The sequence below is a fragment of the Rhea americana genome, unplaced genomic scaffold (assembly GCF_003343005.1).
Source record: "Rhea americana isolate MKP2758 unplaced genomic scaffold, rheAme1 scaffold_11, whole genome shotgun sequence".
Classification (NCBI taxonomy): Eukaryota; Metazoa; Chordata; class Aves; order Rheiformes; family Rheidae; genus Rhea; species Rhea americana.
In genome coordinates, this window is record NW_028185150.1 from 8,812,259 (window position 1) to 8,832,540 (window position 20,282).

Consider the following 20,282-nt stretch of genomic DNA (forward strand, 5'->3'; position numbering starts at 1 on the left):
CTTTAAGGCAGCAAGATGTGTTTTTGGTAAAAATTACTTGCTTTTGCCAAGCATGGAACTGTGTTTAATTATATGTGGAGTAAGATTTTGGTGTTTTACTAATGGAACATCCACATTTGCTTAGCACAGTTAACTGTCGGAAATGTTGAGCTGTGCCATCATTAGGGATAGGAATATATTGTTGAGAAGTAGATTCTGCAAGGGTATTTGGAAAATGAGTATGTTCTGTCAGAGTGAAATCTGTCAGTTCTTTTAAGCCAGAGTGATTTGGCTTTTTCACCATTTCTTGAACAGTGGGGAGGATGAAAACCCTTTATAAGAATTCAGAACATGTAGTCATGCAAGATTTTTTTTATATATATACTTGTAGGTGTTTGCTGTTCTGGCACAGTCCCTGTGCCACATGCAGTTAGAATATGAACTTTTTTGGGTCTGTCTTAGCAGATAAACCTAGCCACTTTAACAGCAGGGATGTTGAAGAAGTGGAGAAAATAAACAGACACTGAAGTTATTACTGCATGTTATTGGCACAGTGCTCTGAACTGGCCTGACTTCTTGATGTGCTTTTTTTCCCTCCTTTCCCTGAAAATTCTTTTTTTTTTCTTTTTTTTTTCTTTTTTTTTGACTGTGTCACTGAATTCTTACATGAGCAGAAATGGACAAACCTTAGTCAGACTGTAATAGTAAGGAGAGAAGGGGAGACTATTTTACAGCATCGTTTACTAGTAACAAAAGGAAACCAAGTATAAACAGGTGTAATTCAGATGCAAAGATTACATGAACTCTTAATACTTTTTTGTGATTTGAAAGATTAGAGGATCTTAAATATATTACATAATTTCTTTCTTACATAATTTCACTGAAAAGCAAAAAGCTTTTTAATATTATTCACTAGAACACAGCCTTATTTGAAATTTTTTAATTTCTTATCAAACAGTTGTTCAGAGAATTTATTTTGAAGGATGCATTCCATTGTGCAAAGTTAATTTTGACCTTGTTTGTTTCTGCTGCCTTGCTCAAAATATCCAGGTTCTATTTAACATGCGATTGGTTTGTGATTAGAAGTAAATACATCAGCACTGATGTATCAGACTCTCTTATAAGTAGTGTTATTCTCTCCTTAATTTGCAGGATGCTGGAATATGGTATTTGTTTCACAAGATTGCTACAGGAGACCCTTATGGTTCAGCCATTGAAACTAAGTCAGAGCTTACACCTTTAGGAATCTTCTATAACAACAGAGTTCACTCCAATTTTAAGGTAGTGCACTATCTCATAAATAAAGAATTTTAATTTGTGAAGGGTTATTTTTCTATGTAATAACTCATCTGTTTAAATAATAATCCAGTTAGATGATGGCTTGAGCTGTTACTGACCTGCATGGCTCTATGCAGGTGTTTTAGCACAGTTTATAAAAACCATGTGCGTAGTACCTTGCAATGTTTTACTTCAGCTACTTGCTGTGTTTAATATTCTCTTAGAGCACAAACAACTGAAATCAATTMATACTTCTAGTGGAATACACTGTCTCAGGAGTAACATTTTCAGATGCTATTCAGTTTTTCCTGGCAGCATTGTTTCCTACTTTGAAGAAAATTGATCCCTGAGGTACTGAGGTTTATTACAGTTGTGATTCATAGAATAGCTGTGACGTATCTTCCTGGAGTCTTTTTCATACAGTAACTCAGGTATTTCTACATGGTGACACAATTTTACTAGAGATTATGCTTTCAGTTGCCTTTAGAAGTCAACTTATTTGGCAGCAATTTTTTGTTAGAGGGTTCTCAGTCTAGATACAGACTTTCCTTTTTGTTTTGTAAAAGTGATTTTAATCTTTTCCAAATTCTGCTAAGTGAAGTCGGTTCAAGTCTTTTAACTGATGCTTTCACTTGGAAGATAGCTGCTGTCTGTATCGATATCTATGACATTTATAAAGCTACTAATTTCAGATGTCTATTTTTGTTAATGTGAAGCTTACCTACTAAAACCTAGGATCAGTATTTATATACAGAATCTTTCTCTGACAAAGTTGTGGATGTTTTCTTACCAAAAATTTTAAAAAACCTTCTGATTTTACTAGTTAGTACTTCAGTCCCGTAACTGTCAAAGTGTAGATGCACCATTTTATAGAAGTTATATTAAGGAAAGGTCTATTTGGGACTGTAGGGCAGTTTTCCAGTTTGGAATTAAAATGTGTTGAAGACAAATGTGCATTGTAAGCAAAAAAAAAAAAAAAGTATTTCAGCACTACAACTGTCATTACCTTTAAACTAAGATAGGAATTTGTGTGCTAGATTACATATAAAAAGAACTAACTCCAGCAGCACATCTGAAGACCTGCTTATATAGCAAGTAGATCATTATTAGATGATTCTAATCAATATTTGGATCACAGGTGAAGGTAGTTGCAGCTGCAGTGTATTTAATTTGTTAAATTAATCACACAAATGCTTCTTTCTTATTTTCAAAAGTAAATTATTTCATACTGTATTACTGAGTTTCAGGTTAATGACGATGATTGCTTGGGTGAAGCTTAGCTTTAGTGGTAAAGGAGCTTGARCTTTAAACTAAAAGACCGAACAAGCTTGCCCAGTTTTTTTTTTTCATTTCTGAGAATATTTTGAATTCTTCACACATTGGTTTCCAGATTGTCCAGTACAGTATGTGGAAGAAAGTATAAACCATAGATAATCAGATGATGTGAAGAAATTTAGAATGAACTTTAATGATTTTTCAGGAAAGGGTGTGTGTGTGGCAGGGGAGTTTAAATCCATGCAATTCCCCCCAATCCCCCCTGCCTTAGCAYAGATTATTTGTTTCTTTCTAGAGAATGTGTCAACTAAGTCCAGTTGAAATGTCAGATAATACGTAATATGGTCTACTGAATGAATTGGAACTTCTTAATTTTTAAAATATAATGCTTATATTTATTGCTGAAGATAACAAGTTAAAAGTCCTCACAACCAGATAGTATGAAATATCTGTCTTTGTTTCAGGCTGGTTTGTTCATTGATAAGGGTGTTAAAACAACTAATGCTAGTGCTGACGATCCCAGAGAATACCTTTGTTTGGACAACAATGCAAGGTAAGGGATATTCTCTATCAAATGGATAAGGTCTGAGATTGTTTGTACAGTCACATGAGGAAAAATATGTTCTAAATATTATAAAATAATAACTGAAAAATAAGATCATACCATTTTTTTTCTGGTGCATTCTTGTGTTTTAGGAACAACAGAGCATGATGTTCCTTAGTGGAGCTGGCTGTTCCTCCTGAACCCTTGCCCAAGGTGGTTTTCAGCCTTTTAGAATTCATTGTAACCATGCTCTGTTGTCACAGTCAAAGTATTTTCTGGTATTGCTGCTAAAGGTAAAGGTTTCTTTTAAAATTTGGTTTTCTRGTTTTTGATTCAGTCCCAAATACTTGTTTGAAAAAGGCATACAAATGGTGAGTAACATAGGCACTTGCCTTTCCTGCTGCTGAAAGTTTCCTGGCATACCTCCTGGAGCTGAAGTTCATAGTTTAGTGGTATAGTTTCACTGGAAGTTATTTGCTAAGATAGTGCAAATTAAACACATTGAGAGACAATGAGCCCATAGCCCAGTGGTCAGGATGGCTAAGTAGTCTAARGCACTGCGTTCAGGTCGCAGCCTCCTGTGGAGGTGTGGGTTCGAATCCTGCTCATGACACAGCTGCTCTTGGGGGTTGGACTAGATGATCTCCAGAGGTCCCTTCCAACCTTACCAATTCTATGAGATACAATACTGGAGACTCTAGGAAATTTCCAGATTATATTGCATCTTGTTACTCTTGTCCTGAACTTCAGATAAAATATCTTTGGTTAGGGAGCAAATGTCAAATGGGACAGAAAATACTGAGAAGTTATATTCATTGATACTCTGTTGTGACCACTGAGCCTCAAAATTGAAATTATAGTTCAAGAAGAATACTGGATTGAGTATTGTTCTGAYTGCTTGAATATAATGATATAAAGCCACTAATCATTGTGCATGGAATCAAACTGGAGGAATTTAAAAATTAATCGAGGATCTGGAGACTATCAAAGACACACATTCCCTATTTTTTCCCTCTCTCACATGGAAACTTCCAGAGACAGGTATCATGATACAGCAGATCCCAGATAGAGTGCAGGATGATTGGGATAAGAGGAACAAGTACTTACTATARTAAAACATAATCTTCTCAAATTTAGTTTTTATTTATTATGTATTATAATGAATTTCCTCTGCAGTTTTGAGATTAATTTATGTGACAGCTTCCACCAGTATCTAATCTGCCCATTTCTTCCTGTTGGCTAAAACAGATTCGAGCTATAAGTTACCCTTTGAGACCATCTTGGTGGCAATATGGAGAGCTCATTTGAGCTGGAGTACAGGAGTGTCTCAGGTGCGCTCGAACAAGGAGTGCTCCTCAACACTGTGCGGGGTCGAGGGAACAGTCAGACCTCCATCCTTTTTTTTTTTTTTTGCCTAGGACAGGACAGCCTTGTGTATMCTGCCAAGGAGCTTTAATTCCCTCCATCAAGCTCTCCTTTTAATGCTGCAATGGGAATGGGGAAAGGATACATCAGGCAGGGAGAAAAAGCAGCAGCTAAATGGAGGGTGAGATGCAGCCTCAGGAAGCTGAGGGAGGTTGAACACAGGGCTGGAGAGCTCCAAGAACAGAGAAGCTTCCACTTGTTTAGGTCCATGTAGACCCTTTTCTAGAGAGGGAGAACTACAGATGCTTGTAGTTTTGGTTTGTGTCATTTCCAAATACTGTGCCTGTCAGCTGAATGTGAGTATTTAGCTTTCAGCCCTATACGTGTGACACATATAAAACAAATAGTAATTTTATTTTAAGTGTTTTGTGTTTTCTATCCCAGGTTTCGACCTCATCAAGATGCAGACCCCGAAAAGCCCCGAGTTGCCGCTCTAATTGACAGATTGATCTCTTTCAAAAACAATGATCATGGGGCCTGGGTCAGGGGAGGGGATATCCTTATTCAGAACTCAGGGTAGGTATCCAAAAGCAAACATCTAACTCTGGGAACTTCTCAATATCATCTACTATTTTCACAATATTGTGCTACTGTAGATGCAGCAAGTTTATACACAGTTAAATGGGAACCTGCCTTGAATGGAAGCATAAAAATTTGCATAATAGAAAAGAAAGAAGTCCAAAAGTTGGCTAAGACCATATATTTGCACTGAGATTTTTATGGCTTCCCTGAAGCTGTTGTGTTTCCACTTAAATATATATAAAAAATTGCTTGATTTCTTTTTTAATATCAGCATTTTTATAGGAGTTGTTTATAAATATGAGGGGGTTTCTAAATTTCAATAATATAAAAACTCAAGCTTTCTGCARTTCAAAACAGGATGTGCTCTTACATGAGTTTATTGAAGGATAATTCAGAAAATATGACTTGAAGCTTGATTTGAAAATCTTTCTTTTAGGTTTGCAGACAATGGAATAGGTTTGACATTTGCTAGGTGAGTATTTCATGTTAATCATTTGTGTTTTTACTTACATAAAAGTTTTATAAAATAAATCCTTCTATCAGAGTTGATAGGTATACCTAGATAAGGATATAGGTTCATTTTTGGGCCCAGGTCTTATTTCCAGGAGTGCAAAAAATGTTATTAAGGCTRTAAATTGGCATGACTATCAAAACTTGCTTTTTAATTCAGCATGTGCTGGCTTTACACCTCAATTTGCTGCCATTTTTTATTTTTATCCCAGTATTTTTGGTATAGCATGACTTGTTAGACGGTTTTGGTCTTCTCCATGAAGAGTTGAGTAGAGAAAATGGAAAGGGATGAGTCTTTCAAGCAAACAGAATCTCATTTTAGTACAAGAGAATTAAGTGACTTTGGTAGAATGCCAAAATTGTTGTCAGTTTAGGTAACAACAAGATGGGTCTAGAGCTGTGGTTGTGGGTCCTGAAAGTACAGGAGTACAAGAGGAGGCAAGAAAGTGTAATGCTTAGGTGTGCACAAGTGTGTTTAGCCTCTTAAACAAGTAGTCTGAAATACTATTAATGATGAAATTTATTGTTTTATGTATTATAAATGAGCTGTAGACTATTTTACTTTATGAAGATCATTGTAAAAACAGAAATAGTATCATAGTTTGGTGTGTGTGTCTGCTGAAGAGCACTAACTAAAAGCTTGTCTACAAAATTGCTTTGATAGTGATGGGAGCTTCCCAAATGACGAAGGTGCCAGTCAGGAGGTATCTGAGTCTCTGTTTGTAGGTGAAAGCAAGAATTATGGGGTTCCTGGAGGCCAAAATAAATATTGGGGAACTGGAGGAATAGACAATAAGACACGTACTCTGCCTAGAAATCGGTAAGTATTTTATGATTGAAATAACTACTGCCCAGAAATGATTTTTGTATCAGATATAAGCTCCTTCCTTGTATTGTATGTAGGAGATGAAAACTCTGTTGAAGGTGACAAACTGTTTTAAACACTTTGCATGACAGCTATGTCACTCTTGCCTGTTTGCAAACTGTTTTGATTTTAAGCCACCAAAAGATTTTCCTCCTTACCAATTTAAGTTACCCTACTTTAGTAATGAAAGCTTAGTCTTTTAAAACATTTGGGCCTGGAAGAAAGGAAAAAAAAAAAAAGCTTTCAGGTAAAGAGAATTAAAGGGAGAGGTTAGGACTATGGAGTAAGTCTGTTTGTGACAATGATCCTTTCTTTCTCCCTCTGGCTTAACGTGCTGCTTGTTTAACATGATGTCAGATCCTACTGCTTGCCCTGGAGGTGAATGCTAGGTCTAGGCCAGACTGGTTTTGTGCCGCTTAGCCACTCATGAGGGCTCAGTTATTTGAGAGGTGAATGTGGTGGTGATTCATGAAGTATTCAGGCTAGTCCAGCAAGTGGTAGTATTCTCCTATGGTGCTCCACCTCTGGAGAAAGGACAGATTTGCAGGTGGACTGAGAGAGCTCTTTCTTCTAACAAGAAAACTCGAAGAGTCAAGGCTTGGGAGTTTGAGTCGTATAGATAAGTCTAGAAACAGATTTTCTTTTACAAAGACACGATCTGTGAGTCATTGTCTTTGTGTTGCTTTCTTGATTCTTGAATGGGATAAAAACTATTTCTAACACCAGCTGAGGCTTGTCATGGTTATTTTTATAGGATGCTATTTTAAAAAAAACATCAAACATTTACTTCTATTAACAGGACATTCCCAATCAGAGGTTTCCAAATTTATGATGGACCTATTCATCTTACCAAATGCACATTCAAAAACTTTGTGCCAACTCCAGACAGATTTACCAGTGCAGTTGGTTTCTTGATGAAGAATACATGGCAGATGACACCTAAAAACAATATTTCTCTTGTGAAGTTTGGTCCGAATGTAAGTTTGGTAAAAGTTCACTTTTATTCTTTTAAGAGGCTTTGCTTTCTTCTTGCTGTATTTTTCATCATCTCAGGGCACCAGGTCATCTTTTTCCATGCATCATATTGCAGAATGCATCTTTCGGTGAGAGGTCACCCAAGGTGTCCTTTGTCCCTCAAATAAAAGGGCATGTTGTTTGAGATGGATGATGTGTTCCAATAAAAATTCTTCTGGACCAAAGATGTGACTTGAGCCTACTACCAAAAAATGAAGTTCTGTTTGCAAGATTCCACTACCTTTCCAGAAGGCTTTTAATCAAGTCTGTCAAATTCTTCTATTTTCAGAATTTGTGCTTCACCTAGCAGTAAGTTAACTATTTGAATTGTTATTACCAGGTTTCTCTGAAAGTTTTCTTTGGAAAACCTGGCCCCTGGTTTGAAGATGGAGATCTGGATGGTGACAAGACCTCAATATTCCATGATCTAGACGGCTCAGTGACTGACTACAAGGATACCTATGTTGGCAGAACGGATAACTACCTGATTCAGCACCCAAAATGCATTAACAATATAGAATGGAATGGTGTAATTTGCAGTGGAACATATGCTCAGGCTAGTACTCTTGCAGTTTTTTGTTTAAAACATATCTAGAACTTGAACATTTGGGGGGATAGCATTCAACATTCCCTATCTTTAGATGAAAAAAAGTCCTTCAAATTATTTTTAAAATATTTCACTTCCATGTGTATTATATGTATTTTCAGGCAATTTCTGTAATTTGTRTGACTCTCAGTATGTGAACAGAGAGTACAATATTGAATGCAGCAAGGTAAAACCAAACATTTATGCTGCGAGTTTGTGTGCGTACTATAAGTTCTATGTTGCACTCCTGTCTGCTAAGACATTTTTGCATTGGAGATTTTCTTCCACTGGAGCACTGTCTTTTGTTCACGAGCTGGGTCTTGTTTTCTTGTTTTTTCTTTTTTCTTTTTAATGAAAATATTAAGTACAGCATTCTGAATTACAAGTCTCTTGCCTAGAAAATTCCAATTTCTGCTTCATGTTGAGTATGAGTTTGGCCCAACAGCTTAATTGATTCTGTACCTTTCTTTTCTTTTCTCCATCCGCTTTTGCTAAGTCTGTAAAAAGGGGAAAATCTTTTTGCAAATTTGTCTTACAAAAGAGTTCTGTTTGGGTCTTGCATAGTTCAGAACCTAGTATGCAGAAGCTCTGTTCACAATGTACTGATTATTCTTCAGTACTTCATTTCTGTTTGCATTGATTAAAAGATTTTGTCCAAATCTTTCCTATTTCTTTTCTTCCCCTTTAATGCCCTATAGGTTTATGTTCAAACATGGAATGGGCAGAACCTTTCCATGACCATCGTACGAGATGAATATCCATCCAATCCCATGGTTCTGCGAGGTATTAATCAGAGAGCAGTCTTTCAACAGTACCAGCCAGTCGTGATGCTTCAGAAGGGCTACACAATACATTGGAATGGAAAAGCTCCAAATGTCACTTACCTTTATCTCATTAATTTCAACAAGTATGTCTCTTTATTATTGTTGATTTATAAAGTATCATTGAAATAATGTCCTGCAGAATTAGCACGCATGAAAGCTGTCAGCCATCACTGAAACTGGATGACTGAAACTTTTTCCCCCAGATACTAAAATGTGAAAAGCCTGAGCTTAAACAACAGGCCCTGCATGTAAAGCTAAAAGTATGTCTTCAAGGAAAATCATTTGGAGAGGAAAAATTGTTAAATAGTGAAGTTGTGTAGAGCAGGATTTAGGTGGTTTGACATGAGCTTGTTGTCAGATGAACTTATTAAATGTTTGAAGTATAAAATCAAGCATATATTAAGGGTCTCGAAAGAACTATAATATTTAGTGAAACATTTTGTGCAGAGAGGGGAGGAAAAATCAAGTTTGAGGATGGGCGGGAATTTCTGTATTSCTGTAGCTTATTTTTTGAATGATTTGTTTGCTGCACGCTGTCATCTAAACCATTTCTATGTTGTATCATACATTTGGTTTTGTTTTCAGGAATGACTGGATTCGTGTTGGTCTTTGTTATCAACCAAATACGGATTTTATTATAGTACTGGAAACCTTTCAAAGGCAGTCGTCTGCTCTGTCGAGCAAGATAGAGCGTTATACACCTGTATCTTCAATGCTGGAACTCGAAAAGAATCGATCAGACAAGAAGTTTTATTTTGACAGCAGTACGGGGTAACTCTTTGTAGTTTGGCCCTACAGGAAGGCATATTGTTTGACCTTAAAATAGCCAGTTTGATACTCTTAAAATCAACTCTGAGATACCCATACAGCAGGAAAGTGATTTCAAAAGAGCCCACAGCATATGTGAAAGAATATTTTACGTGACTTCTAATTTCCAAAATACAGTGGTTGTCATTAAAACACTTTTCAAAGAATACCACAGTTGTCACAGCCTTTTCCTGTCCCATGCTCAGGGAAAATGTGGTGCCTGGAGTGCTGTAGAGCAGTGCCTTTCAGGAAGAAACTTAGTTACTCGAAGTCTTAAAAGAAAATTTGTGCCTGTCTGTTAAACTGAAATGTCTAGAAATTTCCAGAAAGGTTTTGATTCCATGAATATTTTGAAGATAGTATGTACCCATTTCTGAAAACACTGCTCTGTTTTCAGACTTACCTGAAGTACTTAAAAGTCCTAGTTTCTCCTCAAAGGTACTTCTGACACAGATACTTCTTGGAAATGTAAGATATGGTAAACTTCTAGAAATTTTCTACATACATCACTTGCAAATTGTATTCTGTTGTTTATAAGCAAATGATTGGTATAGGGATTTGTTCCCTTATGTGTTTCTCTGTCCATCTGTGGCAAATGTGCTGATGAGTCTAGCTTTTTAAAAGACACTTAGGTTTCCTTTGTCTAAAAGCTCCCATGATAACAATTAAATGTTAGAAGAATTATTATCAGTCTCTATGCCATGGGAACAATAATGACCACTACCCTCTAAAACGCATTCCCAGGCATTTGCGCAACACACAAGAATACAACTACATTGTCCAGTGTTGGTGGGTGAAGGTGAATATCCAAACAGTAACTACTTGATATCTATCAAGATCTATGATCAAAGAAAATATTTGTGCTCTGCAGTTTGTTTTTTGTTTCCTGAAAGCCCGTGTTTTGGGGAGTGGCTCTTCTATTCAGAACAGATCCATTTGTAATGATGTCCCCTGTAATTGTTAGGGATTTCTCAGATATGTCGGTAGAGACTTCCTAATTCTGACAAAGTTGTAAATATTTTGAAATGGCTTAAACAACTGTACAGAAGTAAAYGCTGATGTAAATACTGTTGTTTTCCTGCTTCTTAAAATCATGGAGTTTAGCTCCATGATTAAATTCTATGCAAATGTGAATCTTGCTAGTAAATGTTCTACTTGTTTTTTCTCTCTTTTCCACCCTTTGCATAGATTACTGTTTTTATTTCTTCAAGCCAAATATAATAGGGATGGTCACAGTTATTGCTCATCTCAGGGATGTGAAAGGATCAAGATTGTGACCAAAGATTCAGCAAAAGGGATCAGTAACTGCATGGCAAAAGCTTATCCAAAGTACTACCAAGGGCCAACTGTCATAAAGCAAATGCCAGTAAAAACTACTGTACCGTGTACAAAGTGTGGCGCAACTCAGGTAAAATATATCATTATATTTATTGTCGTGGCTAGAAACAGAAATAACCACCTTGTTGTATGATTAAATGGATACATTGGCTTTGGAGCATAGATTATTTGAGTAAGTTAAGTGATAAAGTGTTGATGAGATCTGCACATATGTACTTAAAGTGTTTTGTTTGATATCCAGATGGTATTCACCAGTGATCCTCACAAAAACTACCTCCTTGTGCAGATTAATTCTCCTGGTAAAAAAGAGTTAAGTGGAGGTCAGCAAGCATTTATTTCTGTAAGTATTGCTTATGGTTTTCTTCTGAAAAGCTTTTTATTCAGCAGTTTATATTGCAAGAGTTGTACAGTTTTACATAATGCTGAGGTCACTTCACTCAGATAACTGTTGATTCATAGATTTAAAAAAAAAATCAAGCTGACGTTTTTCCCTCAGAAAGTCATGCTTCAAAGTTCTCCAATATGTATTCAAATTCTCTGCTGCTGGAGAGAAAACTACTAGTGAAGAAGAGTTTAAAATCTGCACATTCCTCTTAAAATCTGATTTGTTATATGTTTGTTGATGGCTGCTTTTTAAAAAGCTGTTAAATAATCCTTTTTGCTGAAATAATTTTTGTGCTAACAGAAGTCATTCAAACCGGTAAGCTTTGTTAAACTCATTCAAAACTGCAATTACCAAAGAATCCGTAGAGATTTCTATATTTGTTCCAATGCTGTACTGATGTGTGTAATGCTGTGATAGTGTATAAAACTTGATTTACTTCTTTTTTTTTGCTGTTTGGAAGCTGAAGAAGACTTGTATGTGGTRCTGAAGATAGAATTATCTTTAGAATTATCATTATTATGTGGTATCCTCATACCACAAAGCTTAGTCTGTATATGATTTACATCTTGCAATTTAAATGCATTGTCTTGATTGAAATAGTAAAAATCTGACTTATCTAGATGGACAAATTGATTGTGATCCGTTAGGACAGCAATCCATATACAGAAACTACAGACTTTTAGAAGCCTTTTTCCACATTGTCATAAGCATTAAGAGAGTTTCATGGGAAAAACGGGGCTAAAACTGGGACTGCCACAGAGACAGATCAACTGAGCACTTGCAAGTAGCACAAACAGTTCAGTATCTGAATGTTAGCTTCCCTAAATGGGAGAACTTACCAAGGCAGGCAGTAAGTCACCTGTGCAAGTGTTTCGGGGAAGAGTTGTATGCCACTGTGTGTAAACCAGATGAAGATAGCTTTGAGTGCAGTAGAATAGCTATTGTTTGCATAGGTAATTTAAAAAGAAAGAAAGAAAGAAATTGTGTTTCTTCCCTCCCATCTTTTTCTCCTCCCATTCAGGTCAATGACACAGTATTTTCCCTCAAGGATAATGGTATACTTATTGTTGTAGTTGATGCCTGCACTGGCACAGTGTCAGGAAGTAAATTATTTTCTGAAGTAGACATTAAGCGTGTAGATGGATATTTAAAATCTGGAATTCCACAAAGGTATGTGTGATGAACATTTATTTACAGTATGTTCCATTAACTGTAGTTTTACATGGAAATAATTTGCTCTTGTCAGGGATTTCACTAACTATGTTTATGCAGAAGCATTTAAAGTGAGCCAAACATATGTATGTTGAGGGAAAAAGAGAAACACAGGAGCATTTTGTCTGTGCTCTTAACTGACTTTGTTGAACTGTAAGCTGCTATTCTTTTAAGCTAAGAAATATTATTGCATGACATTTTAGTTAAGGAAATTTTCTTTTGAGGTGGAAGACAGGCAAAATTGGAAAATTTCACATGTTCCAGTTTAATTTCAGATTTTCTCAAGTGAAGCAACTACCTACAAATCTGAACTACATCACAAAATGTTATTCTGTTAGTGAGTGACTTCACTGTCATCCAGGGAAAAACTACTTGTCACTTAACCCGTTTTAAACAAAGATAAAAAGCTAGCATCAGAAATACCAACTTTCTAATACTTTAATTTTGTATCAATGCTTTCATGTGTTTTTTTTTGATTCAAAAATATTTATTCATTAAACAAAGTATGTTTTAATCACACTTACAAATGGTTTTGAGGTTAATCTTAAAAGTCAATTTTGTGTTTTAATAACATTTATCTTCTAAAACAGACTATTTTCTAGGAATGCTTTTCCAGAGAATGTTACCCATCTCCATATGTAGTGTTACCACGAGTATTACTAAGCAAGTGGACTCTTAGGCGAGCTAACTGTAAAAGCGTTCAATAAAGTATTCAGAAAACTGAGTGTTCATAACCATTGCCGTCTGTCCATTGTTTCTGATGCAGGTCTATAGTTCTGCTGAGCACAAGAGGCAACATAGACAGTCCTAATATATCAGAAACCTTAATGTCCCTGGGGACAGCCAAACCGCCTTACCTGCAGAGCAACGGTTAGTGGAGTTTTGCACGTTTCTCTTCTCCTCAGGCTCTTTTTCAAAGCTGAGATTTTGTGCGTCACCCAGCAAATGTGAGGGGTTTTGGTTCTATTTTTAAAAACTTCCTTGTGCTAGTCTAGTGCTTCTTATTCTAACAAAATGTGAATGTAGCAATTAAAAGTTATTAGTATTTTGAGTGTTGGTCACTTTATAGATCACATGGTCCAGACCACGCTCTGCCTCATGGCCCTAGTTCGAGGCCCTGGCGTAAGTCCTGTGTGGAGACGACAGGCTTGTAACTGTCATGGATGTTGTTGAAATGTTTATTTCAAAATACTTAATGACAAATGACCAAAAAAAAAAAGCAAATTAGTATCTCCTCATCAGTTGCATGGAAAGCTGAGATTGGGATTAATGCACTAAGGAGTCCTGGGAGGAGAATATTGCAGCAGTGCATTTTTTTCTTCCATTAGTGTATTGTACTTGGATGATAGTGTATTGGACTTGACTGCTTCTGTAATAGCAACCTGTTTTTTGTCACAGGAAGCATGGCCTTCCTGGGCTTCAAAGGAAACTTTAAGCCATCCTGGATTAAGCTGTTTACCAGTCCTGCTGGGCAAGGGCTAGTTCAGATAGAGAAGTATGTCCCTTTACAACTGGAAGAGTACGGTTGCGCCAGAGCTATCAAAAGCCGACGGAAAGACCTGGAGCTTCTAAAGAAGGCTACAAGATCTCATTAAAGACTAAGATGTACATAAATGCTGGGGAGAAGAAAATGTGAACTAACTTATTTTTAATTTATGGCATTTTAAACTATATTGTTATCCAAGTAAATCATGTTATTGTTTGACAGACGTTTGCCAGCATTGACCGCTTGAATGCTAGTCTGTGCACSTTCTAGTTGTACAAAATATTAAAGAATTTATTAGTATTTGTATAAACAGGTTTCAGAGATTTTTTCAGATGTTTGTATTTACTGTAAACAAATTCCTTCTGGTTAATACTCGTTTGTATTTAAGAGGGTGTTCAAAAAGCCTTAAAAGTTTTGATAGCAGGTATAGGAGTGCATCTTGAATTACTTGAAAGATTAACGTTAAAATCTCTCTAACAGCTTGAATTGGTCATCTTAACTTAATTTGCATTTTCCTCTGCCATTTACATGTTTTTCTGAGAGGTCGTTTAGCARTCAGCTCAGTTACATTCCTTACCTGCTTTCCAAGGTATTAAAGAACAATTCCTTTCCTGCATGCAGCTTGGGCTCAAGGGGCTATAACCGTAGTGACATTTTTGCTTTGCTTTGTGAAAGATAGAGAGGAGAGGGGTTTCCCAGATCCAGCCCAGGGCAGGGGATATGGACTGGGCAACAAAGATTGCCGAGGCTATTTGCAYCAGCGTAGCATATGGAGCAGGGAAAGACTGCAGCTTTTCAGGATCTCTGCTTGCTGCTCAGCCCCAAATATGCAGGAGTATGTAAGAGTTACTTCATCAGTTAATCTGAGTATTAAGGCTACAGTCTTGGGTACAGGTTTATTTCAGCATTTGCTTTTAAAGCTTTTAACGAGCAGGGCAAAGCTGAGAAATCATTTGTTACTTTCAGTTTTTATGAACCTAAACTTCACTCTTGCAGTGAGTTTTTTAAAGCTATACCAGATCTAACTTTAAGTGAAGGAAGTAGCAGGTACTCTCAGTTCTTTCAGTTAGTCATGTTATATCTTTTACCTTGGACTCTCTTAATATGCTCAAGTTGATATTTCCTGTTGATTTTATATTAAGTCTGTTTGGTTGCTTTTGGTTTTGTCGCATCTATTTGACCCTTTCTGGGTCAAACACATTTAGAAGAACTGAGACAGAGCTGCCCTTTCTTAGGATCTAATCTTTGAAACTAAATTTCAGAGACTGTAAAGATGCATTTCATAATGGGTGCAATAGAGCTAAAATGTAGCTATGGTTCTAACACAACTGACATGATYCCTTTTCCTTATGTATGTGTTCTCATTCATTCTATCTGGTTTAACRTATCTACCATTCAGAGCTGCTTTGTTCTTTGAATTTAACATGGAGTGGCTGTGGGAAATGAACTATAATTCTTATCTTCTCCAAAGAAACCGAAAACTTTTTTTTTTAATCGTGCTTTAAAGGGGAGAATGCACAATAGCAGACTTGTTATTTTGTTCAATTAAAATATGCTACCTCAGTGCTACAGTTAAACTGCCTGTTTTAATACCTTTGTTCTTAAGTGGGAGGATAGGAGAAAGGAGCACAAGACACGTGGTGAAGTTAAACAGATGACTAATGTTATTTTTGTTGTAAAACCAAGCCAAATGGATGATTACTTATCTTGCAGTTGTTCTGATGCACAGTTCTGTTTTAATGTAAAAAAGGCATTTTGTTAGAGAAGTGTGTGGTAAATCTTTAAGACTAGCTATGATGTTTGATGTTAATAATGCAGAGCAATGTGATTTACTAATGCTCTGAATGCAGTAGCGATAATATTTGTGGATTACAATGGTCTTAAGATTTCTGCTATTCTTATCTGTGGGTTGTGCTCAGTAGAGAAAGCCCAGACACAAAATGGTCTTGGGGCTTGTGAGGCAGGTAGGCCATTGGGCATGAGATGCAGCTATTCCAAGCCATCTTGCAAAAATCATACCTGGAAGTGTCGAGATCATTGCAGTGTAAGACTGGATGAGCAATTCGACCTGCAGTTGAAGCGTCATCTTTTGTGTAAATCTAAACACTTGCTAAATAAATTTTTACATCTAAACACTTGCTAAATAAATTTTTACGTCTGGCAAGGCAATAAAAGCTTGAACTAGTCTCCTCTGTTTTTCTATTAAGTAATTTTGTAACATACATTGTTCTGAAGATTATAAACCACTTTATTTTAAATGTCAATGAACCTGTGAGGTTTATGGTTCACGTTCCACTTTCATTCTGCCTTTAAATTACACTCAGRAAAGAGAGCACCAGGAAATGTTGATGCAAATGCTTTGTCCAAGTTGAACAGGATGATGTCTAGATATCCTGACTTAGAAATGGTTTCTGAGTAAATGTTCTTAGAACATGTAATATCTTCTTTTTTATGTATAATTTATGCTAAAATGAACATAAAAATGAAGTAATTTTTCAGGATCTTTTTGTGTGTGCAAGTTTATAAGTAATAATGCTGATCCACAACTACTTGGAAGAGTTAGAAATGTAACTATCCCATGTGTCATTTCCTGTGAAATTTTCAGGAGGCACACACAAATCAGTTCAATTTTGTATGCTTTGTGTAATTACTAATTTTGAAGCTCAGATGATTACATACTGTCCTTTAAATATCTGTGAAGTTCTTTAGCAGAAGATGGTTTAATCCATCTGCAGGGTGTGAGCTATGATTTAATAGTTTTCTTCTATCTCTGGTACAAATGATGTCTGTGGCACATGTTTTCAGTAATGGCAGAAAACATCATAGTCTCTCGTTATTTCTGCTTCTGAGAAATGACTGATGAGTATCACTCACAAGCATATACTGAACATTTCTGATTTTTAATGTTCTTCCATAAACCTCCATATGGAGCATGTTCTAGGATTAATTTTTCTTTTTAGTACCCCTGTATTGATAGCAGATTCTTTTCTGTCCTATGCAAGTGAAACACAAAGTATTAGAAGATACGGCTGTATATACTCACAGGAATCATAGCAGCATGTACAATTTCCATTTGGGTTCTTTGTAGTAGCTAGCAAATAACCATAAAATAAGAACTCATGTCATGATCTTATAGTTGGACAAGGCCAGAAGAAAACAAACAATGGCTCAAGAAAAACTTACTTGCAGTCTCTTCACCCTAAAAGCCATACGCATACTTCTTTTCCCCCTTACTTCCCTCTTCTGGCCCCAGAGGCTGGCATGCKGCTCCAGTTAAGGGTCTTATTCCCTTTGGAATTTTGTTCTCCATGTTTTGTTGTCCATGGATTTTTCTGATTAATTGCCCACCCTTTTCTATTAACTCTGTTTTCAAGAGATACTGGGGATTGGGTTGTACTCCTGTTTTCCCACTCTTTCAGTCTACTAAGCCAGACTTGGTACTATGCAAAGTAGACTTCTTCCTTTRTATTTCTGATGTTCCACTGACTCTGATTGTAGTAACATGTTCAACATTGGATAGATACATGGAAATTAAGGTATTAAAGGCACAGAACTGTTACACAAATATTGATCTCCACTGGCTAATTTGCATACAGTGCTACTTTTTGAGTACCAGATAGGCTCTTTCTAATCCAACTTAAGCCCAGAGGGTGAGTTTAAGTTCTTTGATAGCTATTTTGTTGAACAAAACTGATTTAAATGTTTGCAGTCCAGGGTATATAATTAGAATGAATACTGATATAAAGCTCAGAAGTATCAATACCCGCTCTTTACGTAAATAAATAGCTGGATGCAGGGGTTCTTACTATTCTCCTGTTTCTTTTTTTTCACACTTAAGTCATTGTACCCTCTCTTTCTTTCCCTAGAGCAATCTGACATAGACCCCATGACATCACTGTCAGTAATGACATAAAAGGCAGTTTCTAAAATGAGGCTAATAAATTAAGTTCATGCTGATCAGCATATACCTAGYAGTTTCTGGTTATACGAGTATTAAAATAGGGTCTTAAATAAACTGCTAAGTTTCTAGACATACACGTGTTTAACACATGGATATGTAAATAGCTATATTAAATGAGGTTCCCAAAGTAGATTCTAAAATTGCAAAAATATTTTTACGTATGAACGATACCTCTGTTTGCCTCTGGAAGCCTGATGTTTGGGACCTATGAAAGAGTAAATGGCAATGCAAACTGCCAGGGATCTGCTCGGAAGCTGTTGAAGTAGGTTGCTGTTGGAGGTCCCCAGGACATGCAGAACTCAGTGCTGTGCTTACTAATGAGAAAAATGGGAGCACAGTGAGGTGCAAGCCTGAGCCAAAATCATTTTTTCCCCCTGACAGATGGATCCCCTAAACACTGAAACCAAAACATGGACTCCTTCCTATAATTAGCCAAATTCTGTCCATCCAGATCTTGGAAGAGCCTCTAATACTCAGTCTGTTCATTACAAACATTAAGAAGTCTTGTGAGTGTTATCAAAAGGTATTAAATTGATCAGAGATGTACTACTTGCCAGAAAGTACTTGCAATATGAAAATATGAAGTGAGGTGATGTTTCTTCTTAGGAACAGGCACAACAGTCTAGGCTCTGAAGAAAGTAATTACAAGATGGGTTTCTTCACACTTTTTGTATGCTTGTCATCCCACAAATGTATAAGCCTGTGAATAATCAGCTACAGGAGCTTAGGTTCACAGGGACAGTGGTAGAATTGAAGATGTGATTTTTTGTTCATAAGAATTGTTGCAGAAGTTATTTGGTGATTTGTATCTAAAGAGTGTTTAATTCTGCTTTTCCCTTTTTAATCTGTTAACTCTTGATTTAACTCTACTTCTTGTAAATCAAGTTCTTATACTGAATCTGTTAAGTTTCTTCTTAGACAATCAGCAAACCTAACTAGGTGCAAAGGAAATATCACTGAGATTTTTCAGACATAAAAAAATGACACCTGCTCTCAATATAGCAGTAGGTAGGGGTGTGAGTTTTGTCTGTGTTCATTGGCTCTTTTGCATATTTATGGGTATAGCTTTCCTAGCATTGATATAGTAGCGTAGCTTGATATTGCTGTGGTGGATAAGCTGCATCAATACAATTGCGTAGCTTTTGTTCACAGGAAGGAGGGAAGCCAATTTTTCTGGTACCAAGAAAATGCAGCCCATGTGCATATACACATACTGCATTAGGAGTGAGATACCCAGATCTTCAGGGCTGTTTTTGAAATCCAAGGTAGTAATGAAATATACAAATAGTTTCACTTCCAGTCAAGCAGTCAAAGTTCATTCAAAAAGCTGCTTTCATCAGCTGGGTTGAGGTTGTCCCAGAGAAAAGGCACAGGAACCAGAAAATACCCAGAACAAGAGCTGAGTCATCACGAAAGAGCTTAGGAAAGGAATTGCCATATATGCTGGTAGGATTTTTTTGTTCAGATAAAAAGTGTGTCACAAACAGGAATGGGTTCTCGTGCAGGAAACAGCTCTTCCGTAAAAGGGCCGGGGAACAGAGTGTATTAGGCCAAGGCAGTGGCAGAGCAAACAAAACAAGTACAGCAGCTACCGATTTCCTTCCTCTGTCATGCACAGCGTAATTTATTGCAGAGCTTCAGAAAACCAATTAGTCCAGCTTTCATCTCTGATCCTGATACAGACTAATACATATGCTCGTCCTAGCAGATATGTAGATCAAAAGGTGCCAGCTAGGTAAAAACAAATACAGGCAGCTAAATGCAAGTGCTATCAAAACATATTTCCCTGAGTTATTAGCAGAAAAAGGGAAGTTGTCTTATTAAGGAAATTATTCAAGGGAAGATTAGCATGAGGCTGTAGAGTGCTTCAGCTGAAGGAAGTGCTATTTTTGTACCTCCAGTTAGCTAGTGTTCATGAGGCAAGGAGTGGATGATACGCAAAACCAGCACCTACCCCTCCTTGTTTTACCAGCACTGCCAGCGGATGTGGAAAAAGCCCTCAAGCACATGCTATGGCCTCCTACACACGAAATGTACCCGACTGCCTGCAGCAAAGCAGAGGTACCTCACCTTCCTGCACAGAGCCAGCCAGCAGGAGAAAGGACGTGGCCAAGGAGCACCAGCGTAAAAGAGACAGCGCAGCCAAATTGYTTTGAAGTGAAATATGTTGAAGCAAAGCTGCTTGAAGCACAGCTTTGTTCAAGCCTTTCAGGAGTGCAAACTTCTGTGGGGTACGCCAGCCCTTGACAGACTTGCATTTGTTTGCAAGAG

The 20,282-nt window shown here is 36.8% G+C and overlaps 1 protein-coding gene across 1 annotated transcript in view; it reads left to right on the forward strand.

Annotated features, from left to right (window-relative positions):
* The window catches only part of CEMIP2 (cell migration inducing hyaluronidase 2), a 49,248-nt gene extending 33,018 nt beyond the window's left edge, over positions 1-16,230 (forward strand). Inside the window, exons 11-24 of the mRNA XM_085313725.1 lie at positions 1,132-1,260; positions 2,997-3,085; positions 4,886-5,017; positions 5,460-5,495; positions 6,198-6,353; positions 7,198-7,375; positions 7,753-7,968; positions 8,697-8,905; positions 9,408-9,593; positions 10,818-11,037; positions 11,209-11,307; positions 12,374-12,522; positions 13,331-13,434; positions 13,963-16,230. Coding sequence (XP_085169851.1) covers positions 1,132-1,260; positions 2,997-3,085; positions 4,886-5,017; positions 5,460-5,495; positions 6,198-6,353; positions 7,198-7,375; positions 7,753-7,968; positions 8,697-8,905; positions 9,408-9,593; positions 10,818-11,037; positions 11,209-11,307; positions 12,374-12,522; positions 13,331-13,434; positions 13,963-14,159 — 2,100 coding nt within the window. The 3' untranslated portion in view covers positions 14,160-16,230. The remainder of the gene's footprint in view (positions 1-1,131; positions 1,261-2,996; positions 3,086-4,885; positions 5,018-5,459; positions 5,496-6,197; positions 6,354-7,197; positions 7,376-7,752; positions 7,969-8,696; positions 8,906-9,407; positions 9,594-10,817; positions 11,038-11,208; positions 11,308-12,373; positions 12,523-13,330; positions 13,435-13,962) is intronic.
* The last annotated feature ends 4,052 nt before the right edge of the window (positions 16,231-20,282 follow it).